The sequence below is a fragment of the Urocitellus parryii genome, chromosome X (genome assembly GCF_045843805.1).
Source record: "Urocitellus parryii isolate mUroPar1 chromosome X, mUroPar1.hap1, whole genome shotgun sequence".
In the NCBI taxonomy this organism is placed as follows: Eukaryota; Metazoa; Chordata; class Mammalia; order Rodentia; family Sciuridae; genus Urocitellus; species Urocitellus parryii.
In genome coordinates this window covers 100640698-100659643 of record NC_135547.1, presented here as the reverse complement: position 1 = coordinate 100659643, position 18946 = coordinate 100640698, and the positions used below count along the sequence as shown (strand labels likewise).

At 43.7% G+C, this 18946-nt stretch overlaps 1 protein-coding gene across 2 annotated transcripts in view; it reads right to left on the bottom strand.

Moving 5' to 3' along the window:
* Positions 1-17029, bottom strand: part of Srpx (sushi repeat containing protein X-linked) — a 94794-nt gene extending 77765 nt beyond the window's left edge. For both annotated transcript variants that reach the window (XM_026387572.2, XM_026387573.2), the window contains exon 1: positions 16847-17029. In XM_026387572.2, the coding sequence (XP_026243357.1) occupies positions 16847-16940 (94 nt within the window). In that variant the 5' untranslated portion in view covers positions 16941-17029. The remainder of the gene's footprint in view (positions 1-16846) is intronic.
* Positions 17030-18946: the final 1917 nt, after the last annotated feature.

The following is an 18946-nucleotide window of genomic DNA, read 5'->3' as shown; positions in this document are numbered from 1 at the left end:
AAAGTGTTCACATGCAGGCCCAAGGTTGTGTCAACTGTAGCTCTGAGAAAAATGGCAAAGGACAAGTTCTGGAATGAGAGGTAGTGAGATGAAGTCTGAGAATTAAAGAGCAGTTACCCTGTGCTGAGAGCCATAACCTCTAATCTAAATGCTTCCAGAAGCTGGGTGCAGTGGCTCAGGACTGTAATCCCAGCAGCTTGGGAGGCTGAGGCAGGAGGAACACAAGTTTGAGGCCAGCCTCAGCAACTTAGAAAGGCCCTCAGTAACTCAGTGAGACCCTGCCTCTAAATAAAAACTAAAAGGGCTGGGGATGTGGCTCAGTGGTTAAGTGCCCCTGGGTTCAATCCCTGGTACCAATAAATAAGTAATAAATAAATACTTCCAGGGGCTTTCCCATAGAAAAAAAGGTTACTCAAACTGTGAGCTAAGATAGAAGCAAAAAGCCATTTGGACTTGGCTGGCCTAGAAAGATGAGTCTGGGATTTGGGTGAGGAAATTTTCAGAGGAGAGGAGAGTATTCTGAAAGGAAGAAATGTGCAGAGGAGAAGAGGGAAATATCCTAAGGGCTCTTCCCCAGCTTTCTTCATATTTTAATACACAAAAACACATTTTAAAGAACATATGTTTGCAACATTCAAAGGCTGGTGGCTTTCAACTTGAGGAAACTTTTCTTCAGCAAGTATGCACAGAAACTGCTTGGAGGGACAGATGTAGGACAGATGATTCTACCCCAAGATTGCCCTCCTTTGAACACACAGTAGTCATTACCACCATTAAATACTTTGATAAATTCAATGTCATGTTCCCAAATGTTCTCTTCTGAGATTAAAAACACAGTTCTCATTAAAAACAATAAACACAAAACATTAGTCTAATGAGATACTCTGAGAAAACGATGTGGAAATGTCTACACCAATGGTTCTCATACTAGAGTGTACATCAGAATCATTTAGGGGATTGATTAAAACACAGATTTCTGGGTCCAAGTTCCCCCATGCCCTACTTCTGGTTCAGTAACTCTGGGGTGAGGCCTGGAAATTTTTATATCTAATATGTTCCCACGTTGCTACTGGTCTGGGGACTGTACTTTGAGTTCTGTAGTTTTCAGCCAGATGCAGTAGTGCAGATCTGTAATCCCAGCAGCTCAGGAGGCTGAAGCTGGAGGATCAGAAGTTCAAAGTCAGCTTCAGCAAAAGTGAGACCCTAAGCAACTTAGCAAGATCTTGTCTCAGAATAAAAAATAAAAAAGACTGGAGGGCTGGGGCTGGGGCTCAGCAGTAGCACACTTGCCTGGCATATGTGAGGCACTGGGTTTGATTCTTAGTACTGTGTATAAGTAAATAAAGGTCTATCAATAACTAAAAAAAATATTTTTAAAAAAAGGCTGGAGATATGGCTCAGTGGGTAAGCACCCCTGCATTCAATCCCCAGGTATGAAAAGAGAGAGAGAGAGAGAGAGAGAGAGAGAGAGAGAGAGAGAGAGAGATTTTGTGGTCTTCGTTATTTCTCCCTGTCCTGTCTCAGAGAGTAACAATATACATTAGCATATCAATGACTATGTGCAGTTGTATTGTACAATTAAAAAAATCTACTTAATCCAGTGTCTTTAGCCATTTTGTCTTGCTACAACTGTACATCTGAGACATAGCAATTTATAAAGGAAAGTGGCTTATTTTGGCTCATGGTTCTGGAGCCTGGGAAGTTCAAGACTGGGCAACCATATCTGGTATGGGCCTCATGATGCTATAACTCAGGGTGAGGAGAGAGGAAGGACAAGCGGGTGGATGTGTTCAGACACACACACACACAAAAAAAAAAAAAAAAACAGTAGCCTCACTTTATAATAACCCATTATTAACAGGGACTAATCAATCTTGTGAGAAGAAGAACTCACTCTCATGAGAAAGGCACTAAACCATCCTAATAATCTAATCACCTCTTGAAGGTCTCACCTCCCAACATCACCACATAGGCAATCAAATTTCAACATGAGCTGGGCGTAGTGGCACATGCCTGTAATCCCAGCAACTCAGGAGACTGAGGCTGGAGGATCACAGGCAAAAGGCCAGCCTCAGCAACTTAGTGAGACCCTCTCTCAAAATAAAGAATAAAGGAGGGGCTGGGATGTAGCTCAATGATCAAGTGACTCTGAGTTCAATCCCCAGTACCACTTAAAAAAAGAAAAAAGAAAATGTAAAAGAAAGAAAGAAAAAAAGAAAGAGAAAGAAAAAGGAAAAGAAAGAAAAAGAAGAAAGAAAAAGAAATTCAACAAGGGTTTTGAAGGAGATAGCATCCAACATTTCCCAACCTCCCCAAATTTGAATTTTATATAATGCATCGTGCTGTCCATAGAATATCTATGAACCTCTTTGAGAAGCAATGCTTCATGGAAGTGGGTAGAAGGCGGTGGAGGGCTGTGGGTCATACCACGTATCAGAATCCTAGCAGGGAAAGCAGATGTGGAGGGACCAGAGCCTGTTTCCAGAAATCCAGGCAGCATTAAGGAAATCTGTCAGCAGGCAGCAAAAGCCAGTCCCTTTGCAGCTTGGATTAGGACACTGGGTCTTAGCCAACAATCGGCAAGAATAAAACAAGGACCTAGTTTCTAGAGGGTTTAAGATCTCCAGATGGTAAAAGCCTCAAACCTGAAGAATGAGACACCCAGCTCTGTGCCCCATAAATTAACAGTACATTATATAAATGAGTTACAACATGCTGGCCTCAACCTCCAACGTGAATCCTGAGCTGAGCTGCATGTTGGGGAAGAAGCAATTCCAAACACTTAGGCCTTCTGTTAAAAGGTAGGTTCTGATTTCATAGGTCTGAGTTGGTGTTCAAAATTCTACATTTCTTTAAAGCTTTCAGGTGAAGCCAGTTCTGGGATCACACTTTCAGTAACAAGGCCTCAGGTTAGGGGTTGGCAGAATTTTTCTATAAAGAAGAGGGATTTTTTTTTTTGTAGCTTTATAGGCCATATGGTCTCTGTCAAAACTACTCAATTCTATTATATCACCAAGTAGCCATAGGCAAATACTGAAATGAATAAACACAGCTGTGTTCTCATGACAAGGAAATTTGAATTTTATATAATTTTCATGTGCCACAAACTAGTATTCTTCCCTCCAGTTTTTCAACCACTTAAAAAATTTTAAAACCATTCTTAGCTCAACTGATCATATAAAAACAGAAGGAGGAGCTGGGTGTGGTGACACATGCCAGTAATCTCAGAGAGTAGGGAGGTTGAGGCAGGAGGATTGCATGATTGAGGCCAGCCTCATCAATTTACCAAAGCCAATTTAGCGAGATCCTGTCTCAAAATTTAAAAAAAAAAGGTGGGGGGTGGGGTTGGATATGTGGTTCAGTGGTTAAGTACCCCTGGCTTCAGTCCCTGGAACCCGCCCTCTCCACCAAAACAACAACAACAACAACAACAACAACAACAACAAAACTGAAAAACAAATGGAGGACAAATCTGGTCTGCCTGGACTAATTTGTAGACTCCCCACCCACCCCATATTACTATCCCCCCAGATTACTGTTCCCTATCCCAGATCTATCAAATCAAAATCCAGAAGTGGGGCCCTGGAAACCTCATTTTATTAGACTCCCCAGGTGACCCTAATTCTTCCCATACCCCCCAAAAGGCAACAGGTCTCCTTTAAATGTTGGTAGCAGCTCACTCTTTCTGATTTGCCAATTTGTAGAGTCTGGGGGGCTTAATATGAAGGGCTGGATGTGCTCCCAACCTCCCCACTAGTTTTACTATCACCCATTCTCCAAGGACCTGCTTCCTCCTTAACCCCCTTGGCATTGACTTCTGATATGAAGATATGTAGTCCTTCTGTCTCTGGCGGTTGTTCAGTTCCAGCAATGCTCAGCTCTGGGACAGGGTCTAGTTAGAAAGGCAGAGGAACCCTGATCACACTCGCCTAGTTTTCTTAATAGGCAGAGGTTAACGAGGAACATCTTAGCTGCAGGGAAAATCCCTGCAAAAGGCCCTGTTACCGAGCCAGCTGAAGGGTAGGCCAGGCAGGGCTGCACTCTGGCATGAGGACTTAGAAGGGATGAAGTCAAGGTCCCCTGAAGGGTTTGTTTTTGTTTTTGAGTTAGGGAAGGGAGAAGAAACCTAAAGGCTGTATGTGCTTATCTCAGGAATGTGGGGGAACTTAGGAAAGGAAGTCTAGCAGATTCAATGATGAAGGCAAGCCAACAGGAAAAGGGAGAGAAAGGGAAGTGAGACAATGTGTGGCAGTTACAAACAGGCCAGCCACCCTGTCTTGGCAAAGGGTTGAACTCACTTCATCAGACTAGTACTGCTTACATTTCACTGTGTCTAGGAAACATCAGCAGAATCTTGTTAAAGTGAAGATGCTGATTCAGTAGGTCTTGGGTGGGGCCCGAGCTTCTGCATTTCTGACTTGGTACCAGGTGATCCAAGGCGACAAGGATCCTGCTGACATGCAAGCACACCTTTTCATTCTGTTTTTTCTTTTAAATAGTCAAAAGGTGGCTGAGTGTGGTGGCACATGCCTATCATCCCAGCAGCTCAGGAGACTGAGGCCAAAGGATCATGAGTTCAAAGCTAGCCTCAGCAATTTAGCGAGCCCCTAAGCAGCTTAGTGAGACCCCGTCTCAAAATAAAAAACTAAAAAGTGCTGGAGATGTGGCTCAGTGGGTTAAGAGCCCTGGGTTCAATCCCCAGTACCAAAACCAAATAAATAAATAAATAGTCACAGGCTTCAAAAAGCCTGGGGCCAAACCACTGACATTCAGGACTACAAATATGGTTGTCTAGGGAGGTCCCTGCACCACAAAAGCCACTGTCACACCCACCAAAACAGCAAGCAGGGTTTCAACTCTAATTTGCCCTCCCACTCTCCAAATCTTGAGTTCCGGGCCTGCCTCTATCATAATTTTCCTAACTAGCCCCAAATCTGTCTCCTGACCAAGCCCTGTGTCCATAGAACTACTTGGGAATCCTTTTCTAATTCACTCAAAGGTGCATTATAGGCTAGCAAGGTCCCTGAACTCAGCAGTGAGAAGGGGCAATTGCCACTGGCTGACTCTTGCCAGTATCCCACCATGGTTGGCGGAGAAGATACAAGTATCTTCAAACCTTGAGTGGAAGCTATTAGTGAGCTGGGATAAAATGACCTCATTTAATTTTTAAAAAAGACAGAAAATATAAGGGTTGGAGAGACCGTGTAGATAGTAGGATCATCTTGCAGTTCTAGGGGGAAGGTAAAAGGGTGCAGACTAATACTTCTTAGAAAACAGTCTAATAGTTTCTCAAATGGGTCAACCTAGAGCTACCATAAACCCCAGCAGTTCCATTCCTAGGTACATACCCAAGAGAAACAAGAACATCTATCCACATAAAAACCTGTACACAAATTTTCATTGAAGTGTTATTCCTGTTAGACTTAAAGTAGAAATAATCAAAATCCCCATTAACTGAACATATGAATCAAATGTGGTATATTCATAGAATGGAGTTTGTTTTCTCTCTCTCTCTCTCTGTGCTGGAGCTTTAACTCAGGGGTGCTTTATCATGGAGTCACATTCCCAACCCTTATTTATTTATTTATTTAAAGACAAGCCCCTCACTAACTTGCTGAGGCTGGCCTCAAGCTTGCAATCCTCCTTTCTTAGCCTCCTGAGCTGCTGAAAATTCAGATATGCACCTCCAAGCCTGGCTTAGAATGGAATACTTGACCATAAGAAGGAATCAAGTATTGATGCATGTTACAATGTGGATAAACCTTGAAAACATTATTCTAAGTGAAAGAAAGGACAAGCATTGAATGATTCCACTTACATGGAATGTCAAAATCAGACAAATCTATAGAGACAGAAAATAGACTATTGGTTGCCTAGAGATAGGGGTGATGAGGGATAGGCAGTGAAGGCTAAGAGACACAGTGCTTGTTTTCAAGGTAATGAAAATGTTCTAGAATCGACTGTGGTAATGGATATACAATTCAAGGATATACTAAAACCACTGAACCATACAGTTTAAATGAGTGAATTGTGTAGTATGTGAATTATGTCCCAATAAAGCTGTTAAGATGTCATCACAAATCAGGTGAGGAACTCAAAACAAGTAGTACAGAAACAAAGCTTTGTGGACCCTGATGTCCTCAAAAGGGAGCAAGATCTGGCTTTGGAGCAGCAACTTCTCAGAACTGTTGAGAAACACTCAAGCAGCCTCAGATATAAGACCTGAGAGTGCAGCCAAGTGTCCACATAAATAACAATGCTGGGCTGACCTCTGGTCAGGGGGCTCAGTTAATGCTGCACTGTGATCTATTCTTGTAAAATCTAGCTCCAACAGATACTTTTCCAGGAAGTACTAGATTGCGCCCTTTTGCCTTCCCCCTAGAACTGCAAGAAGATCATACTATCTGTACAGCTCAGTCTGCTTCTAACTCTCTGGGTGACCTTCAAGTGACTGAGACCAGAGGCTTCTCACTAAAACACTGAGGCCAGAGGATCTTACTGTCTTGGACATCCTCTTAATCTAACACTGCACAGTTCCATGAATTAGGGAACCCATGTAGCAGAGCCTGGGTATGGATGAGAGAAACTTTTACAGGAATCTACGCAGGACTTGACACACCCACCCAGGGGCTCAGAATTAGCCAGGGGCATGATCCCCAGCAGAAGCCACCCATACCCATGGAGAGTCTCCCAGGAACCAGGTTCCCTGTTAGGTCATGAGGATAAAAAAAGGAATAAGACTTTACAACCTGCCTATATGGCATCAGATTTATGAGTGGTTGATACTGAAACACTGTAATTTTTCCCCTTGAAAAGATGAATTAAACTCTAAGTATAAACAGAATTTCAATGTTTGCTATCAAAAACATTGGAAACTGGGCCCAGTGGTGCACGCCTGTAATCCCAACAACTCAGGAGGCTGAGGCAGGAGGACTGTAAGTTGGAGGACAGCCTGAGCAACTTAGTGAGATCCCGTCTCGAATTAAAATAAAAAGGGTTGGGGGGTATGGCACAGTGGTAAAGCACCCTGGGTTCAATAAGAAAGAAAGAAAGAAAGAAAGAAAGAAAGAAAGAAAGAAAGAAAGAAAGAAAGAAGGAAGGAAGGAAGGAAGGAAGGAAGGAAGGAAGGAAGGAAGGAAGGAAGGAAGGAAGGAAGGAAGGAAAACAGAGAAAGGAAATGTAACTTTGGCCTGACAAATGCTGAGTCATTGGCAACATGTCTGTCAGAGTCCCTATAAGGAATGGCCACTCTGGGAACAGTTTCTGAAGGTGGGGGACATGGCCACACCACCACTTCCTCACCATTCCACAATATGCCTGCAAACCCTTGGTTCAATTCTCATCCTGTGGCCCTAATTTAACTGGTGTTTCGAACATTCTTGGATGTCTGGAATTGGCAGATCCATTCAGCTCAGCCACCCACACCATAAGTGGCAGGCCAGGGTTAACCATTAGAGGATCTGGGGGAGTAACTAGCATGGAAAAAGTGCTCATTAAGCACAACTGGATGGATGTTGCAAATAGTCAGTGACAGCTGGAAAAACAAGTCACTGGTTCGTGAAGATGATACTACAGGTCAGTAAAAGAGCAGGACAGAAAAAGTATTGCAATGGTATTTCAAAGCCAAGGCAGAAAGTCCGCCCTCAATTTCTATGTTTGGATCTGTCTATTACTCATAAAAAAAAATTTAAAACCAATATACGCAATTTACAACCTCAAGTCTCTGGGATAATCTAAACCATTATATCCAAACCCATTTATCTTCTCCCTGGAGAACAATGCATAACAAGGCATCCAATATGAGCTAAGGATTACGGGTGAGTGAATCATTCAGCTGAGGAATGAGTGCTCCAGAGGTTTCTGAGGCCAGAGTGCGCCATGCTCCCCGTAAGAGCCAGGTGCAATCAATTATCATCTGGAAACCTTGGGCGTTTAACAGTGCTACCAATGACTTTTGTCTTGCGCAAGCTTTTCCCTGAAATTTTTGTCTGGAAAGCCTACCCCCAGAATTCCCTGGTGTTTCTAAATGTCTTAGAATAATGTCCTGGGTGATATGATATCCAAGAGTCTCAGCAATTGACTCTGCCCTGCCTTGTTGCCTGTCCAGTTGGATTTCTTTGGTTCAGGGTACTGTTAATTTCCACTGACATTTTGCTATCTTGCATTTCTTTTCCTTTGGAAAGTATCATCTTGGAAATTCTCATTAAATTCTGCAGGGATATTTGAAATAGAATGGCTCCATTCACAATTACTTCAATTAATCAACCCACAAATATTGATTCAAGATCCTTCCCCAGCTCCCAGACATTGTCCTGAGTGGGAAGTATAATAAGTTGCCAGATCACACCTGAAAGCAATTAGAATCACTAATTATATCTGTCTTGTTGGGTTTTGCTATTTATTTATTTATTTTTTACCTTTTTTTTTTTAAGGTGTTGGTGATTGAACTCAGGGCCTCATACATGCTAAGTATGCACTCTATCATTGAGCTACACTCCCAATTTGGTGCTGGTTTTTATTTATTTATTTCTATTTTTTTTATTTGGGGGTACTGGGGGTTGAACTCAGAAACACTCAACCACTGAGCCACATCCCCAGCCCTATTTTGTATTTTATTTAAAGACAGGGTCTCACAATTGCTGAGGCTGGCTTTGAACTCAAAATCCTCCTGACTCAGCCTCCTGAGCTGCTGGGATTACCCAGCTGGTGCTGCTTTTTAAATGAGAACTGGAAACTGTACAGCTGGCTATAACTGAAAGGCCACCTGCTCATTGATTGAACATTTTCCTACTCTGGTAATTTCATCTGACTTTGTTGACTTCTGTGTCCATGAAATGCACATGTTTTTTCATAGAATTCATGAAGATGATCTAGTGATAAGTGCTTCTCAATTGGGGAAGATCCTTCTCCCTAAAAAAAGGACAGCCATACAGATTTTCATTTCAATTTGAAAGCGTTCTTAGGGAAGCCCACAGATGATTTAACCTTCCTTGAACCTTTAAGCATTGCCATCTGGGCATCAGCGTCTCTTGGCATCAACTTCAGTATCCAGGTCCAGTATGCCTGTGTGTCTCTTCTTTGTACCCCTAAGGCCAACTGACTCATTTGTATTATAACATTTGCCAACTGAGATAACTCTGTGTCTATTTTCCCATAAGACAGGTAAATATCAAAGAGAAGGAATTATATACCTTCTTCATCCTCAAATCGCAACCATATTAACTATTTCATCATTTATGTCCACTTTTAATCTCTGACTAGAGCCCAGGTTTCATGAGAGAAGGCAGAAATTGATTCTATTTCAAAACTTAAGTTACCCAGAGAAGGAGCAGGATTAAAAGACCACATTCTCCTCCCCCCAAAAATGGCCCACAGAAATTAGCAGTCAAGCCAGGTGTGGTGATCCACACCTGTAATATCAGCTAATCAGGAGGCTGGCATAGGATGATCACAAGTTCAAGGCCAACTTCAGCAATTTAGTGAGGCCCTTAAGCAACTTAGTAAAAACCCTGCCTCAAAATAAAAATAAAATGATTTGGGAATATAGGTCAGTGGTAAAGTACCCCTGGGTTCAATCCCCAGTACCAGGAAAAAAAAATAGCAGTCAAGAAACCACACAGTTGAGAATTAAGGGGCTGGCTTGAGAATCTCTCTACAAACTGGAACTTGGGAGAGGTGATTATTCACGCTGCTATTTTGGAAGTGAATCTTTAGTCTGAATATTAATCATCATTTGGCTGCTACAAATTTCATCCGATGCTATAGCCTGGCAAAAGTAAACCTTCTTCTGTTTAAACTCTCTCTTCACTTTCAATTGCCAATTTCAGTTGTGTTCGCTGAAAGGGGAATTGATGTAGCACACATATTTGCATTTACTAAGGAAACCATTCAACTACTTTGGAAAGGCCTGGAGCAAAGCGTCCAACAAAAATAATAAATGCAAACTCCAGCTTGCGGCTGCTCTCAGTCTCTCAACTTACAGCCCCCAACAGGGAAAGTTATTGCTTAAACAGAGAGTGTTCATGGATTTAAAAGGAACCTCTGTAGACAGCAAGCCATAGTGTCTATGTAGATTCATGGTGGCACAAGGCCCTGTTTACCTGCACACATTTCTTTCAGGTTCGTTCCCATCTAATAGCCCAACACTGGAGTTGCAGGGTATAGTTAATTCAATAAGTACAAATATCCACTTGGCACTATATAGCACTGCTAGGCATCGTGGGAAATACAAATAAGGGCAAGACATACCACAGCCCTGCTTTTAAGAGCTCAGAATCTATGAGAAGCAAGAGGAGTGCAAAGATTATTATAATGCATGGCATATGTGATAAATACCACCAGAGAGCCATGAAGAGCTGTAGGTGTTTTAAAGAAAAGCAGAAGGTTTCTCATTTCAGGGATCAAAGAAAGGTTTTGGGGGCTGGGATGGTAGCTCAGTGGTAGAGTGCTTGCTTAGCATGTGTGAGGCACTGGGTTAGACTCTCAGCACCACATATAAACAAATAAATAAATAAAGGACCATCAATAATTAATAAAAATATTTAGAAAAAGAAAGGTTTCAGGGGCTGGGGATGTGGCTCAAGCAGTAGTGCGCTTGCCTGGCATGCGTGCGGCCCGGGTTCGATCCTCAGCACCACATACAAACAAAGATGTTGTGTAACTAAAAAATAAATAATAAAATTCTCTCTCTCTCTCTCTCTCTCTCTCTCTCTCTCTCTCTCTAAAAAAAAAAAAAAGAAGAAGAAGAAAAAGAAAGGTTTCAGGGTACTGGGGGGGTGTGTGACTCAGTTGTATAGCACATGCTTAGCATGTACCAAGATCAAGGTTTGATCCCCAGCATCACAGAAAGAGGAAAGGTTCCCTCAGAATGTGTGTGTGTGTGGTGGGGTGCTGGATAATGGGAAGAATTTGGGCAGACAAGTGGTAAGTCGGGGGAGGCATTCCAGGTATAGGAAACAGAGTCTGACAAGAAGAAGGAGATGTAACTGCAAGGACCAGGTAGTCTATTTTTGCTGGGTAAATTAGGGGAGAGGGGCTCAAAAATTAGGCTGGAAGCAAACTATATACCTGAAGATAACCACACAGAGAGAGGACAGGGATCTGCTGCTCTGAGTTTCCAAATAGTGCTACAATTATCAAGAATACAAATAATAATAAGTGTTGGCAAGAATGTGGGGGACAAGTTACACTTATACATTGTTGGTGTGACTGAAAATTAGCGCAACCACTCTGGACAGCAGTATGGAGGTTCCTCAAAAGCTAGGAATGGAACCACCATATGACCCGACTATCCCACTCTTTGGTATTTATCCCAAAGTTCCCAAATCAGCATACTATAGGGATCAATGTTCAAGGCAGCTCAATCCACAAATGTCAAGCTTATAAGCAACCTAGGTGCCCATTAACAAGATGAATGGATTCAGATGAAGGGGAACAGAGGGAGGGAGGAGGAAAGGGTAAGAAGTACTGAGGACTAAATCAGAGCAAATTATATTTCGTGCTTGTATAATTATTTCCAGATGAACCTTAATATTATGTATAACAAAAAAGGCGCTAAGTCAATGTTCTTAAAAGACCAGTATCTGGCTAAAGGAAGAAAAAAATGAGTTCAAGTGAGAGACTCAAAAGGAAAATATTACAGCAATAATATAAAAGAGAAGGGCTGTGCCTTGATTATGGTGTGAGGACTGATGAGGTGGGAAGGTTTCAAGTTGGCACTTTAATGATGGTTTCTAGAGTCTTATTCAGCTCACAAATCTGTGAAATGAGAAGTAGTAGCAACAATGTACTGTACCAAAAGTGTCATCAGTGAAGACAATGTCAGACAAAAACGGCCTGCACTCCCTAACACATCTCCTTTCTGTTGCAGAGTAATTTTGTCAGCTGATTACATGTTTAAACCCAAATAGAAATTTCTAGCCTGCTCCTGGTGAGACTTTAATTGTATAGCTTGAGCCAGGTGTTTTGCTCCTAATACTTATCTCGAAATGTGACATTTCAGAAGACTGCCTTGGCTGATACGATTTGCTTTGGTGTTTTGCAAATCTTGCTCAGTTTTTCTCACTGGTGAAGCAAAGCTACTTTACCAGTTTTCTCCACCTAAGAATATTCTGAAAGCCTTTCTTAGGTGACTTCAGTGCTCATTCCCTATCTTTGGCTCTGCAGATGGAGATGGAGTGAATTTCCAAAATCTCACATGTAAGTAAGGAATAGAATCAATCAAAATTCCCATCTGACAATCAATCAACAAATATATGAAAAAATGTTCAACATCTCTAGCAATTAGAGAAATGCAAATCAAAATTACTCTTAAGATTTCATCTCACTCCAGTCAGAATGACAGCTATTAAGAATACAAACAACGGGGCTGGCGTTGTGGCTCAGTGGTAGAGTGCTCGCCTAGCATGCATGAGGCACTGGGTTTGATCCTTGGCACCACATAAATGTAAAATAAAGATATTGTGTCCACCTAAAAACTAAAATATTAAAAAAGAACACAAACAACAATAAGTGTTTGTGAGGATATGGGGGAAAAGGCACACTCATACATTGCTGGTGGGACTGCAAATTGGTGCAGCCAATATGGAAAGCAGTCAATATGGAAAGCAGTATGGAGAATCCTTGGTAAAGTGGGAATGGAACCATGGGATAGCTTTTGACCCAGTTATCCCACTCCTCAGTCTTTACCCAAAGGACTTAAAAACAGCATACTACAGGGACACAGCCACATCAATGTTTATAGCAGATCAATTCATATTACATGAACTGCGGAACCAACCTAGATGCCCATCAGTAGATGAATGGATAAAGAAAATGTGGTATATATACACAATAGAATGTTATTCAACATTAAAAGAGAATAAAATCATGCCATTTGCAGGTAAATGGATGGAGTTGGAGAATATAGTGCTAAATGAAGTTAGCCAATCCCCCCAAACCAAATGCTGAATGTTTTCTTTGATTTAAGGATGCTGATTTATATGTGGTTGAGGTGGGCATGGGAGGATTAGATGAACTCTAGATAGGGCAATAGGGAGGGAGAGGAAGGGAGGGGGCATGGGGATAGGAAAGACAGTGGAATGAGATGGACATCATTACCCTAAGTACATGTATGAAGACATGAATGGTGTGACTTTGTGTACAACCAGAGATATGAAAAATTGTGCTCTATTTGTGTAAGATGAATTATAATTCATTCTGCTGTCATATTTAACAAATTAAAATCTAAAAAATTCCCATCTCAGCAACATGCAGTGGCGCATGCCTGTAATCCCAGTGGCTTGGGAGGCTGAGGCAGGAGAATTGTGAATTCAAAGCCAGCTTCAGCAACTTAGTGAGGCCCTAAGCAACTTAGTGAGACCCTGTCTCAAAATATTTTTAAAAGGGTTAGAGATACGGCTCGGTTGTTAAGAGCCCCTGGGTTCAATCCCTAGTACCAATTAAAATTAAAAATAATAATTCATACAATAAGAAATGCTTAAGATATGGGTAAAAGGAACACTTTTACACTGTTGGTGGGATTGTAAATTAGTACAACCATTATGGAAATTAGGATGGAGGTTCCCCAAGAGATTCCAAATGGAACCACCATTTGACGCTGCTATACCACTCCTTGGTATTTATCTTAAAGAATTTAAAAAGTCAGCATACTATAGTGATACATTCGTAACCCATGTTTATAGCAACAATATTCACAAGAGCAAAATTATGGACCCAGCCTAGGTGTCCATCAACAGAGGAGTGGATAAAGGAAATGTAGTGTATATACACAATGGAGTTTTACTCATCCATAAAGGAAAATGAAATTATGTCATTTGCAAGAAAATGGATGGAACTAGAGACCATTATGTTAAAGGCATAAGTCAAACCCAGAAAGTCAAAGATCACGTGTTTTCTCTCATATGTGGGAGCTAGAGAGGAAAAAGGAAGAGAAAGGTGGCAGGGGACTGGGGGTGGGAGATGCCTGCCATGTGCAACTAGAAGGGAGACCAGTAGAGTAGAGGAAGAGGAGTGGGGAAGGGAGGAAGAGAGGGAAAGACAAAGTTCAACTCCCTGGATTCAATCCTTGGTACCAAAAAGTGAAATTAATTAATTAATTAAAAAATAAAAAATAAAAAGGGCTGAGGATGTAGCTCAGTGATAGAGCACCCTGGGTTCAATCCCCAGTATGAGAAAAACAAAACAAAACAAAAAAAACCCTCCATCATCTCTCATAAGCATACAAACACAATCAAACACACACAATTTTTTTAAGATTTTTTTTTGAGAGAGAATTTTTTTAATATTTATTTTTAGTTATTGGCAGACACAAAACTCTTGTTTGTAGGTGGTGCTGAGGATCGAACCCGGGCTGCACGCATGCCAGGGCAAGCACGCTACCACTTGAGCCACATCCCCAGCCCCCAAACACACACAATTTTACTAGTAAATCTCCGTAGACTTCCTGTGTTTTTTTTGGTGGACACTGCATCTTTGCTAGGCTGCAAAGAATAAATCAGAGAGCCAGAAAAGCTGCATCAAATTCAAAGATGGAAGAACTCCAGAGACCTTCCAGGGGTGGGAATGGGAATGATTTATTCTCACTCTGACAGATTTGCTATAAAAGCTCAGATGGTTACATAATTGGGGTGCTGATGAGGCCCTGGATCACTACCTCCCTCTTTTAGAAGTTCCAGATTCAAAACTGCTTACTTTCTCTCTTACTAGAGACATGATGTACACTCTGAAGTGATCTTTGTCACCCACACTTAGGGTAAACTCAATGGATGTGATCTGCCTCTGGACCCATGGGTCTGGAGAGTTCTCCCTCCCCAGCCTTCCCAAACCTCTGGACTGAAATCTGCTCCTTTGGATTCAAAAGCCCCAGCAGAGCTCATTTCCCAACATACCCCAGAGGAGTGCATTTCAAGCGGCTCCAACTGGCTTTAGTTCATCTGTTGTCCGAGTAGACTCAGAGGGCAAGTTAGGAATCAATGGAAGTGGTGACAAAGAGGAACACAGTGGCTCCTCGAGGAGGGGACCTGCAGACTGGCAGAGGGAGCCAGGGAAGCCAGGAGCAAGGCCCAAAACATGAAGAATAGTAAGTGTCCCAACTGGCAAATGTGTGATCTTGTGGGTGCTGGGTCTTGGCAGCAAGCTATACTATATAAGGGTAGAAGCTGAAAGAAAGGAATGGGGAGGGCAGAGCAAGGGGGGTTAGGGTCTGATTGAAAAGGAGAGGAGACTCCTGCCTGAGAGACTCCTGCCTGAGAATGGCTTAGCCAGAAGCTGAGACTCTGAGGGTGGCTCACAGGTACCTCCCAATTCAGTGTGAAAGGTTCCACCTTCTCATCTCCCCAAAAGCTACTCCTGGTCCACTTACTGACCTCCTCTTCCCCTAAAGGTTCATTTTATCCTCACTCCTGCCAAAGCAGGTGGAAGTGGGGACACCAACACACCATGAGAATCGCAGTTGCCTGGCACTGAGGATGATCTCCTTTCCACTTTGTCACGTCAGTTCCTACAAACAAGCTTAAAACTTAGAAGCATCAGCTCAGAGCCCAAATGTTCCTGTTTATTAATCTACACATTTGTTTTACACATTCATTCATTTGGAATACGCAGAGGATTCCCAGCAGCCATCCCCTACATCTTCTAAGCATCTACCTGGGAACCCTTACTCATTTTATCAGAATTTGAGAGGTTCTTTCTCAGGCCCCCCTTTATTTTTAAAATATTATTGGTGCTGGGAACTCAGAGGTGCTTTACCACAGAACTACATCCCCAGCTCATTTTAATTTTATTTTTTATTTTGAGACAGTCTTGCTAAGTTGCTTAGGGCCTCCCTAAATTGCTGAGGCTGGTCCCAAACTTGTGATCCTTCTGCCTCAGCCTCCTGAGTTACCGAGATTAAGGCCTGTGCCATCCAGACCCCACAGTGTTGATGAATGCAAAGCCAAATATTTACATGCCTCATAGTTCATGTCACCCACTTTCCCATCAATACTAAATTAAAAGCCCGTGCATGGATTTCCTTTTCATTCCAAGGCCACAGGGGTACATGGCAAGTTGCTCTGTTCCCTTGAATCTCACTGTAGAAGAAGTTAGCTGGAGCTTTTTAAAGGGCATTTCCAAAGAGAATTTTACCTACATCATGAGGCCCCCAGTAAACCCCAGGATTCCCTTAGACGCTGGAGGCCACGCCCTCCCTCAACAAGCAGCCGCACCCCCTGCCCAGTAGAGCTGCGCGCTTCTCCCTCTTTCCCTGGAGCTAACCAAGTGCATGCCACATGTCACCACTCTCAGCTGGCACCTTTCCCTCAGAGGAGCAGACTTTCTTGGAATCCCCAGCAGGGGGGGTTAAGAGATGCGGGGGAGGCTCCGCCCGTGAGGTCCACAGGAATCGCTTTCTCTGCCCAGACCAGGGACTTCCAGAGGGAGGGAGTAGGGACTTCTTCCAGGCAAGCAGCCAGGCCCGGAGCCCTGGCCGTGTGCAACCGTGTGAGGGGCAAAATGCCGGGTGATGAGAAAGTAGCAAGCCTGCAGCCAAACTTTCTCTTCGAAGCCTCGTATGCGATCAAGGGTGTGATTTGAACTTTGGAACCCTGGAAGCAAAGGGAGCTCGGGCTCGGACTCCTGGCGCTGCGAGGGCACCCTGCGCCTGGCGATGCGAGAGGCTGCTCTCCCTTCCAGGTGCCCAGGCGCGAGCCCGGCTCCGCGTCGCCCAGTTCCTGGGGCTATGACAGACGAGTTGGGAGTAAACAAAGGGTGGCCCCCGTACCTGCCTGATCAGGAGTAAAAGGTTCCAGCGGCCGATCCGGGGACCCTGGTGTCCAGCTGGGGAGAAAGCCCCACCTCTGGCTCCTACCTGGAAAGCAGCGGCTCGGCGGGACAAGCAACAGGAGCAGAAGGAGCAGCGCGGGCGACAGCAGCAGCGAGGACCGGAGTCCCGGGCTCCCCATGGCCAGCCGGCACTTCGCTGGGCTCAGTAGCGCAGCACAGCGCGCTTCCAGGGGGCGGCAGGAGACCGAGCAGACCTGGGGGCTGCGCTGCTAGCCCGCCAAGGCCGGGCTGGAAAACTCCTCCTCTCGCCTCTTTCCCTCCCTCTTTCCCCTCCCTCCTGCCTGGGGACTGCCCTCCTTCCTCCGCCTCCCTGGAACACAGCGCAGTTTGGGGCTCCGACCCACCCACCTACCCGCTCCTTTTGTGTCAGCGATTCTTCTGGAAAGGAGGCTGTCCCCCAGAGCCAGAGATCGCCAGGGACGTGCCCCAGCAAACCAACAAAATATTCCAAGAGTATCTTTCTTTACTCCACTCGCACGTCCCCCTTACCCCCAATATATACTGGTGACTCCACAGCCTCGCAGATCCTGGGACTCTAGAATGATGCCATCTGCGCAAAAATCTTCCTGAATCACACACAGAGAGAAGTAATAACCTAAAGGTCCATAGTGACCCACTGAGGCTGGATACTACAGCCAGATCGCTGATTAACCCTAATGACCACGCCCCAAGTTCGCTGTCATTACGCCCACCGTACCAAAAAGAAAATGTCGCTTAGAAACTTGCTTAGGTTCCTGCTGTCATGGGCAGAGCGGGAATTAGAACCCAGGTGTGCAGATAGGCCAGCGACAAAGTTGATGCTACAAGGCTTTTTGCTTCTCTTTTGCAAAGGAATGACTCAGTCGGGGCTAGGTTTTCGCCCGCCGAGCTGAGGTTTAGGATGGGACCTAAGGCTCTCCTTCCAGGCTCAGCTGATGGGACAGAGTACAAAGCTGTCTCATCCTCAGAGATCCAGCTGCAGTTTCCCGAAGCCATATCCCCCATATTTCCTGGGTTGTTCTCAGCCACCCCAAGGACATCAGGACCAGCCCAGAGTCTCCACCCTGTGGCCAGGATAGGGTTTCGAGGCTGCCCCCAGGATGGATTTGGTTACTTTGAGGCATTTGAGAAAGCCTCTCCACAGTTTTGATTTTTGTTATGTTTTTGGTAAACCCATAAGGCAGTTCTGTGCTTCTTTGCTGCCACAGAGAAATAATTTTTGTTTTGATTTTTGTTTGTTTTTCATACTGGGGATTGAACCCAGGGGTACTCTACCACTGAGCTACACCCCCAGTTCTATTTATTTATTTATTTATTTATTTATTTATTTATTTATTTATTTATTTATTTATTTATATTTTGAGAGAGTCTCAAAGTTGCTGAGGGTCTAGGTAAGTTGCTGAGGCTGGCCTTGGATTTGCAATCCTCCTGCCTTAGCCCCCACCCCCAGTCCAAACCACAACTCCCAGCCAGAGAGTCCTTAACTAAGGCAAATTCCAATGGGGGCTGCTACATTAAGTTATACAGTTCAGGCCCTGCCCAAAGGCTCCAAGAGGAAAGGATAAGAGAGAGCCAAAATCCATCTGCCTTTGGGTGCATTGACAGGGACCACATCCACTGTCGAGATACATCTTTCTCTTTGCAACAGCTGTCTGGGTCCTTAGCTAGGTCAAGGCCCTTGGAAGCACTCACTCAGAAGGTTTTGAATGTGTTTATCCAGAAGGGATGCCTTTCCTAATTCTCACAAAAGCCCCTGGGCTTGAACTTTCATCTTACACTAGTGTCTGGGGGAAATTCTTTCTATTGCTTGCTGATACCTCCTCAAGGAGCCAACAGCCCTTTTTAAGTTCCACGAAAGTGGGGGAGGTCAAGGCTCTTCTGTGGCTTTTATCAGACCAGACTCTCTAGGGAGTAGTTTTCAATCCTGGAAAGGCCTCCAGGGGACCTTTATGAAAATACCATATTCGGACTCTACTCCAGACCAATAAAATCAGAATCCTTAGGGATGTGACCTTGACTACATGCATATTTTTATTCCTCCTTGTTCAGTAGTAAAACATTGTGCAGTGTTGAGGAGGATAAATTTGAGTTTCTCCACCTAGGTAATAGTGACATTGGGAGCCATAGAATTCTTTGCTGGGGAAGG